The 9583-nt window shown below is 38.3% G+C and overlaps 1 protein-coding gene across 1 annotated transcript; it reads right to left on the bottom strand.

Moving 5' to 3' along the window:
* Window positions 1-297: 297 nt before the first annotated feature.
* Window positions 298-8652, bottom strand: LOC107795826 (protein ACCELERATED CELL DEATH 6-like). The gene is made up of 3 exons (XM_075253303.1): window positions 7907-8652; window positions 1005-1468; window positions 298-844 (listed from the first exon to the last, which is right to left on the bottom strand). The coding sequence occupies exons 1-3, from the start codon at window positions 8529-8531 to the stop codon at window positions 350-352; spliced, it is 1584 nt and encodes a 527-aa protein (XP_075109404.1). The 5' UTR covers window positions 8532-8652; the 3' UTR covers window positions 298-349.
* Between the last annotated feature and the right edge of the window lie 931 nt (window positions 8653-9583).

The raw sequence follows: 9583 nt of genomic DNA, 5'->3' as shown, positions 1-9583 counted from the left end.
TGATGAATGATGCAGTGTAGGCAAATCTTTAAATTATCTCAATATAGAAAATGTTAGGTCAATAGCATAACTAACGCTACCATGATGCTACACTGAGCGCTTGCACTAACATAACTTGCAAACAACTTTGAATGTTAAGTAGCATAACTAAAGTGGTCAAATAAAACTTTATGTCAAGCAATTAGCAAACTAGTTAATCCAGAGAGGAAAAATGGCAGAAACAATTTTTGTTTGGATCTAGATAAACCAAGGAAGATAGACATAATGCTTTCACAAAAAATCAAACAACTAAAAAGCTTGAAACTAAAGAGACAGATTTTCTTGACAAGAACTCGTTAGGTTTCAGTAATTAATATCTTTTCCTTTTCTTTTGAAATGAATCATAAAAACTCTTACCTAAAACAAATATAAAGAGGGCAAGCGATAAAGAGCAAATGACACAGATAAATACAGCTAGGCCTGTAGAAGGTAGCACAACATACAAGCCAGTCATAAACGCTATCATCATTGCTAGCATGGCAACCAAGGCAAGGACGCCAGCAGCTACATAACGACTCAAGCTTTTGTTCTCTTCCTCGTAAGTTGCAAGGTAATGCAGAAAAACAGCAGCTGTGGAAGATATCATGGCAATGGTATCTGTTACTGCGAATGCTTTGAACGCTGTTTTCTTGGATATGACTGCCATGCCTTTATTTGGACCATCATCACCGTCGTAACCACCAGGAATTGTGAAGCCAGCCGCGAAAGAAACCGTTAATATAAGTGTAACAACTATCAAATGTGTGTTTGCTCTATTTTTCCATACTTCCATGCGTCCTTTGAACCACTTCTCATAAGATTCTTTCTGAAAATAGAGTTAAAAATATCTAATTATTTTATCTCAAATCTTAAGTATATCTCAATTGTGGTTTAAAAAAAACTGCCATTTTTGTGTTGTAAACTAACTCATAAGTGTTTTTAATATGAAAAGACCAAAAAAGAGACTTGAATAAACAAATATTTACCCATCTGACATTGTTGCGATCTAATTCTTCCCAGTAAGGGTGAGACTGAAACGACACGCTTTTTCCTATAACCTTTTCGGGCACATTCCCGTCAGCGTCTCTTTGAACAAAGATGTTATTGTTCCAGTGTTGATCTTCGAATAATGTTATCATTTTCCAATGTTCCTTCGCATATGCAATGTGAAGAACATTTTGGCCTTGGCTAGTGACTGCGTCCAAGGAATCTGGACACTGCTCTATAATCTCTTCCACGGCCTGTATTTTATTATTGATGACCGCTAAATGTAGAGGTGTTTTATTTTCTTCTTTAATAGTTCCATAAGCCATATGTTTATCCGCCATTAATAATGTCCTCACTGATAGTTTAAACCCTACGTAAGCCGCGAAATGGAGAGGATTCCACCCAAAATCATCTACTTGCTTTGTTAGACTTGGTTCTTTTCTTAGTATCATTTCCATGCATTCTATCCAAAGGAAATATCCTATTTAGTAAGGGCACCACTCTAAAAAATGTGAAAAAATGGAGTGGGGGGAGGGGGGGGGGGGGGGAATATAGTTATAGAATATTTAGAAGAGAAACAATTTCTTTATCTATGCTTTCTTTTTCCTTTATTTTTCTTTTAGTTTATTGTAGACATACCAATGTGTTTAATATCAATATCGACTTGACATCAGCAAAATAAATTGAGACCGATGGAATATAAAATATCATAAAAGAGAAAGTCCAAATATATATATTTCAATTCTCAAGAAAAATGTCATCCCTCCTCTTTGCCAAGGCTAACAACAATTTATGAATTCCATACAAATAAGGATCACATAAATTATATACTCCTTGTTGGAGAACTTGTACTGATCTTCCTGATCTACAAAGACAATATCCTCTATGATAACATCCAGAGCTTGATTTTAAATATTTCTAGTCGGCTAAATATTTTTTTAGCTATTCTTACTCCATAATGGAGTGATCTCTTTTCGTTGGGATAGTCGATAAAGTTTGATATATTTTATAATACTATCTCAGTTTTTATATATTCTTGATTTGAAAACTTTTTATTTACATTTCATACTGTGCTGGAATGATGGTTTTTAATTACTCTATTATCACGTCTACATATTTTATCTCTAAATTTTCTTATATTAGTTTTGTATTTCTCATGGGCAAAATTAATGTATAATAACTGATGAATAAAATAGTAGAGCGAGAGTAACTTTTTAGTAAACTATTATTTCAAGTCAATAATCTTGCTTGCCTCAGTTTTAATTCTTACGGAGGAATTGTCATAGGCAAGATTATTGATCCTTAGTAAAAATATTCTCACGAAGTTATTACTTTATTTTAGCACAATTCAAACAAGAAAAATATTCCGGTTTAAACGACACTAGTCTTAAGTTGATTAATTAACATAATTCTCACGAAATGTTATTAATTGATTATTTCTTAGTGAGTAAAATATTATTGTATTAGAAATAAGCAATTATTCTTTAAAGAAATAAATGAAGAAATTGAGATTTTATTATAGTAATATTATCAAGTGAATTCAATGATTCCCAACTCTTTTTTAAATTATAAATCTTCCAAAAGTTATTTATTTTGTTTAAGTAATTAACAAGTTTTAAACCTCAATCACTTTTCATCAATTTGATTCTCTTAAATAGTATTACAAGTCAGTAGCATAAATTATCCGGTCTCTGTGAGATGATATCTTAAATTATACTAGAATTTGACAGAGTACGAGCAGGAAATTTCAATACACATTCGCCTCGTCAGATCCCAGGAAATCTATATAGATGACCGCCCATCTGACGAGCCGCAGGTGCGAGCCAACGAGCGCAGGAGCGACTGAAAGTGGACTGGCTAGTGTCCGCAGAAGCGAAGCTTCTTCCGCGGAAGCAGACTCGCTTCCCGCGATGGGGGGATCGCAGATGCGGAGGGAGGAAGCATGGAAGCAGGCTCGCAGATGCAGAATTTTTCCGCAAGTGCAACTAGTGCTGGATCGTGCGTGTTCCGCAGAAGCGGCGAAGCTGACGCAGATGTGAAATCGCTGGAGGTAGTGAGGTCCATTTAATCCGGACTTAGGCTCTTTTCCCCTATTTTCATTTAGAGAAGTTGACTTTGGAGCTCTTGGAGAGGGATTTTTCACCTATCATCGTGAGGTAAGTAATTCCCACTTAATGTGAGTTTAATACGCGAATTTTGGGTAGATTCTTAACATGTAAATTGTAGAAATCACGGGTTTAGTTTAAAAAACCTAGGTTTTGATGAAAATGGAATTAGGCCACGAAAATTACTATGGAATTGGTAAGAAATTATATTTTTGAGTTCGTGAGGTTATGGGTAACATTTACCTTCGAAAATTTCCGGAATTCGGGCATGTGGCCCCGAGGGTGAATTTTAAGAATCTTCTAATTTGGGTTGGAAAATTACTCTAATAGTTAAATTATGACCTCTTGAGCATGTATTGATTAATTTATATAATATTTGGCTAGTTTCGGATTGTTCGGCACCAACTTGAGGCTTTAGAGTGAATTTGTGGGCCGAAAAGTGAGCTTTGGGACGAGGTAAGTCTCTTGCCTAACCTTAAAAGAGGAAATTTACCCCATAGGTAGTTTAAATTGCTATTTGCTTCTAATTGTGGGTGCTACATACGCACGAAGTGAAGAGAGTTCGTGCGTAGCTACAAATTGTGCTTATGTCCGGGTAGTTTTAGGACCCTCTCATAAAATACTTGTATTGTTTGCACTCTACTTGTTAATTTAACTGCTTAATTTTTATTGAAACTTGTTAAAGGATTCGTAAAGACCGAACTTCACTTAATTTGAATTTTGGCGAATTACTTGGCCGTTGATAAAAATTGTGTCTCCTTATGAATTAGTCTTATGATAGCCTTTATATCGGATGTCTGTAGTATATTCTCTCTTCTTGTAGAGCGGACCGAACGCATCGGCAGTATAATAGATGCATCTGTGGTTCATACCGGTTGATCTTCGGCAGGGTACACATTATTCTGGATCGGGTCGTACGACCTCACATAAATCATGCGTGATAATGTTCGGAATCCGATCACGCTTGATATTATTTTTATGAATTGAGAATATGGGTGGCAAATGGGCGGGTTGGGCTGAATTTGAGCGGGTTAAGATGAGTTAGGTCAATAAATTGGTCATTGCCCAACCTAGCCAAAGTGTATTTGGGCTAAAATGGGTTGGGTCAAGATAGGTTAAACAATGGATCATAGCTCAACCCGCCCAACTTGACACATGTTTTAGAGTCATGCTCTTCTCGCATAAACAAAGTCTTTTACCTTTTATACACCTATCTATAAAAGGTACAGAAATATTATTAGTATTTTCAGAATCAAAATATATTTTCTTAAACAACAAATTAGTACTTAAAATTTATAAGTCGAAAAATATCTTTTATATTAGTTCTAAATAAATAAATTTTACCACAACTCAATTACAAAATTATTCATATTTACATTAGAGCTTATTAAATATCTTGATTCTCATTTTTAAATTTAGATACATAAACTAATGATGGGACAATTAAGTAAATTTCCAAACAAGACTTAAGTTGGGTTGAGATCCCTTTGTTTTGGATGAGCTTCATGAGTTGTATTTGGGCTACTTCATGGGGTTAGAATGTGCAATAAAAAATGATGAGTTAACTTGGGCTCATCCCAAATAGACCCATGAGCTGAAATATTTGTAGCTCAACCCATTAATCTCTGAGGTGATTGGACGGGTTGGATGAGTTTGGGCTCAAATTGTCACCCCTACTTGAGAAATTATAATTTACTTGATGGTCCATAATTGTTGAAGTTAGTATGTGTCAGCGGAGATTTTAGATTGACTTCTAATTAAAAAATCACTTATTACTATTGTTATTGTGTTATTATTATTATTACCGATGTATTTCATGCCTGTTAAAAAAATTATATTTATTTATTGGCACATATTAAGTGTCGATGTCGACCCCTCGTCACTACTTCTTCGAGGTTAGACTGGATACTTACTGGGTACATGTTGTTTATGTACTCACGCTACACTTCTGCAGTAATCGTGCAGGATCCAAGGCAGGTAGGTACATTTGGCAGTCATTCCGGCGCGCACCCGAGATAGCCTGAGGCATAGTGGTGAGTTGCTCTTTGAGTCCGTTCTGCAACAACTGCAGTCTCTCTTTTGTATTTACATTCTGTCTATCTTATTTCGGACAGTAGCATAGGTGTTTTGTATATTCTACTAGATGTTCATACACTTGTGACATCGGATTTTGGAAACATTTTAGCAGACATTTTATGGGTTTGAGAATTTATTTCATTGCATTTGCTCCTTCACTAGTTTACGCTTTACTTTACTATAATTTTTCACTTTTCATCTTCTTAATAGTTTTACGCTTTAATAATTTCAACTACTAATACATGTCTAGTTAATTATCGGCTGGCCTAGTGACGACGTTGGGTCGTGACAACTTTGTATCAGAGCACTAGGTTCACGTAGGTGTCATAAGCAGGCCTAATAGAGTCTTGCGGATCGATGCAGAGATGTCTGTACTTATTTTCGAGAGGCTATATGGTGTTAGAAAACTTTCTCCTTCTTCGTCTCCTATCGTGCAGTTAATGTTGTGCTAAGTATCTTTCTCTTATTCTCTCACAGATTGTGAGAACATGCGTGACAGATGTACCCGATTGTGGAGGAGCTGCTCCCCCTGCTATTAGAGGCTGAGGCTGAGGCCATGGGAGGGCTCCAACTCGTCCTAGAGTTGCTCAGTTGTGCCACCAGTGGATCCAATGGTAGGATCTTGTTGTCGAGGAGTAGGTAGAGGTACATGCAGCAGAGCCGGCCCCAACGAATTTCATGTCCACACCAGGATTCCAGGAGGTCGTGGGTCGTATCCTGCAGTTTGTGGACTCTACGGCTGGTTTATTTCCAGCAGACCTAGCCACATCTCAGGAGGGAGGGGGAGCACAAACCCCTACCGCTCAGTCTCCCGGGTATGCAGCTGCCGTATATCAGACCCCAGGTGCACTACTCGCGGGCGGAGCTCAACCAATTGCAGCGGCTATACTAGTGCCTAGACCAACTGTAGTCAACGAGCCGCAGAAGCTATTGGATAGATTGACAAGGCTACATCCTCCTGCCTTTGGAGGTGAGCGACATGAAGACTCCTAGGACTTTATTGATCGTTACAGTCCCACAGGGTGGACTTTACCACCTTTCAGATGAAGGTCAGGGCCCGTAGATGCTGGCAGTCCTATCTTCTCAACAAGCCAATAGGTTCTTCTCCCTTGACTTGGGACTAGTTCACACGACTTTTTCTGGAGAGACATATCCCATTCTTTCAGAGGGAAGAGTTACGGGGTCAGTTCGAATGGCTACAGAATGATTAGATGTCCGTGATCGACTATGAGGCGAGATTCTCTAAATTGTCTTGCCAAGCACTTATGATACTCCCCATTGATGCAGAAAAAGTGTGGAGGTTCATTGCGAGTTTGCACTATGGTATTCGGAGGATCAAGGGTATTCATCCAGCAGGTCAAAGAGCAGACGCTAAGGGACAAGCAACTTCGATATTCTGGAGGGTTCAGTAGTGCTCCGTATGGGGGCAGAGGTCAGTTTATGAGGGGCCAGTCTAGAAGGCTCACCTATACATCACCGCCACCTTCTCGGGGTGCTCCAGTGCGGCCCTATTTCAGCTCCATTCTAAAGAGCTCCTACCGTCCATCGGCTATTCAGGATTCCTCCAATGGGAGTTCAGGTCCCCAAAGTCAGACTCAGGGTCAATCATTTTTTGCACCGAGAGGTTGTTTTGAGTGTGGGAATCTTGGTCATATGAGTGGATTCTGCCCCAAGCTTCAGGGCAAGGCAGTACAATAGGATCATCAGCCCATAGTTACCGCACCAACTGCCGCACCAGCCGTCCGGCCACCCAGAGGCTGAGGGTAGGTGGGTAGGGGCTGTCCTAGAGGTGGAGGCCAATCAGGTGTCGCTCCAGCTTGGTTCTATGCTTTTCCATCCAGACCAGATGTAGTGGCCTCAGATGCCGTGATCACCTGTATTATTTCTATCTGCGGTAGGGATGCTTCAGTGCTATTTGATCCAGGATCTACGTATTCATATGTTCCATCTCTGTTCGCTTATTTTCTGGGTGTTCCTTAGGAGTCTCTGAGTACTCCAGTATATGTGTCCATGCCAGTGGGCGATTATGTTGTTGTAGATCATATTTACCGGTCCTGTATCATGAATTTTTGTGGTTGTGAGACTAGAGCGGATCTTCTGTTGCTCGATATGACCGACTTTGAGGTCATCCAGGGCATGGACTGGTTGTCTCCATATCATGTCGTCCTTGATTGCCATGCCAAGACTGTTATCTGAGGCAAGTGCAACTGGCAGTCATCCAGGCGCACACCCTCGATACCCCGAGGCATAGTGGTGAGCTGCTCTCTAAGTCCGTTCTGTAGCCTCGTAGTCTCTCTTTTGTATTTACATTCTGTTTATCTTATTTTGGATAGTAGAATAGTGTTTCTTATATTATACTAGTTGCTCATACACTTGTGACACCAGATTTTGAGAACATTTTAGTAGACACTTTATGGGTTTGAGTATTTATTTCACTGCATTTGCTCCTTCACTAGTTTACACTTTATTTTACTATACTTTTTCACTTTTCATCTTCTTAATAAATAAAAATCAACGATTTTGAAATTATTAAAAGAACAAATATATGTCTAGTTCACTATTGGCTTGTCTAGCGACGACGTTGGGCGTCATCATGGCCTATAGGGGAATTTGGATCGTGACACCCTCCAAACCAACTGGACATCCCAAAGGTCTTTTTGCCTATTGTTAGTTACTAATGTTGGTAAAACTAATGCAAAGTCATGAGGAAAGGGAGATACCTGTAGTATTATACATTGCAGCTGCATGTAGCACAGTTGTGCCATAGGGACCAGCATAAGATGGTGAAGTGGAGTTGTTCAAGATGTGTTCCACTGATTTTTCATTTTTAATCTCCACAGCTAGATACAGTGGAGTCTTCCGAGCATTGTTAGGCGGATGTGAGAAGTCAGGATCTTCTTTAACCAACAATTCTACCACACTACAATCATGCCTCTGCATTACAGCTTCGTGCAAGGCCGTATTTCCGTAGTTGCTAGTAATCCTCAAGAACTCCCTGGTTTTTCGAATGCCAGAACCAGCTTCTATATCAATAACCCCATCGACCCCTCCACAATTTTTCATGTAGTTGATAAAGGCCTCGACGAGATCTCTGTTGCCCCACCTAGCAGCCGTATGAATAAAAGTATCTCCATTAGAGTTCAAGCTGGAAAATAAGTCTGGACCGGCGATAGCAAGAAAATCTCTTGTGTTAATTTGCCATTTTAAACCTTTATTTTGAGCTGCAATATGGAGGACAGTGTTGTTGTAAGGAGTTAATTGGGTGGCGAACTGACTCTTGTATTCTTCCAGAACTTTCATGTCACCTTTTTCAGCAGCTGTGTACAGCCGCCCATCCATCGGCATTTTTATTTATCAGAATTAATCTACTTGAAGAGGGATATATTAATGAGTCTGTTTCTCATATAACTCAGAAAGTATATAAGCAGAAAGTCTGTTCCTCCTTCCAATTATTGGTAGTAATGCAGTCTCATCAAACAATTTTAAATGAACTAATCATCCTTTAAAATAAGGTTTCTTCCGCTCAACTAGTGGTAGGTGATCTTCTGCAGTAAAGAAAGACTAATGTGGGTAATAAAGAAAACGACAAACTACGAGTGCTTAAAGTCTTTATTTTTTATTTTGTTTTTGTGTGTGGCCAAAGTCTTTCAGTCATTTTTAAAATGAATCCGTGGTATACTCCTGATTGATTAATCTAAATAGCCATCCACGAATGTCGTGTCATCGATTTTTTCTATTTTTGTTAATAAAATATTAACCTAAAGCCATCCACCAAGAGCTTAAACTAAAAATAGCCGATAGATGTCTCATTCATGTTTAATTGAATCTGATTGATTAACAGTTTATTTGGATAGTTTGTTAACTTGTTAGGTATCGTTTCATAATAAATTGTATAGTATTATAATGCATGGTATTGTACGTACCGTTTTGATGTATATAATATTTGGATATATTGTATTATTTATTGCCGGTTCATAAAGAATAAACTTGCAATATTAAAATAAGGTACAATATAAATTATTATATAAAAGGTAGGATAAATGATAAAATAGGATTATTTTAATGATAAGGAAGGTGTTTACCGTAAAAATGGTAATAACAATTAGATTTAATTTAGTGGTTCTAAAAATACGTGTTATATTTTATGCTAGTTGTTAGATCGTGGATTATGTGAAAGACTTGGAAACGAAACAAGAACCTAGGAGCAAGGTGATAATTGGACTGGACGGTCAATAATCGAAGCCACAAGCTTGTCGATTCGGGGACCTCGGGGTCGATACTGGAGCTCGGTTGTGAACTATCGGGCGTGGTTGATAGAGACTAACAGTTATAAATTATTCAACGACGGCTCTATATGGCCAATAATAAGCAATAAAATGAAGAACAATGAGTAGAAC

This window comes from Nicotiana tabacum, chromosome 5 (assembly GCF_000715075.1).
Source record: "Nicotiana tabacum cultivar K326 chromosome 5, ASM71507v2, whole genome shotgun sequence".
Classification (NCBI taxonomy): domain Eukaryota; kingdom Viridiplantae; phylum Streptophyta; class Magnoliopsida; order Solanales; family Solanaceae; genus Nicotiana; species Nicotiana tabacum.
This window is presented reverse-complemented; position numbering and strand designations above follow the sequence as displayed.

Coding starts and splice junctions, on each gene's coding strand:
- LOC107795826 (XM_075253303.1), bottom strand. CDS start 8,531: ATGCCGATGGATGGGCGGCTGTACACAGCTGCTGAAAAAGGTGACATG. Junction 1,469..7,906: donor TGCAATGTATAATACTACAG/GTATCTCCCTTT, acceptor TCCTTTGGATAG/AATGCATGGAAATGATACTA. Junction 845..1,004: donor ATCGCAACAATGTCAGATGG/GTAAATATTTGT, acceptor CTCTATTTTCAG/AAAGAATCTTATGAGAAGTG.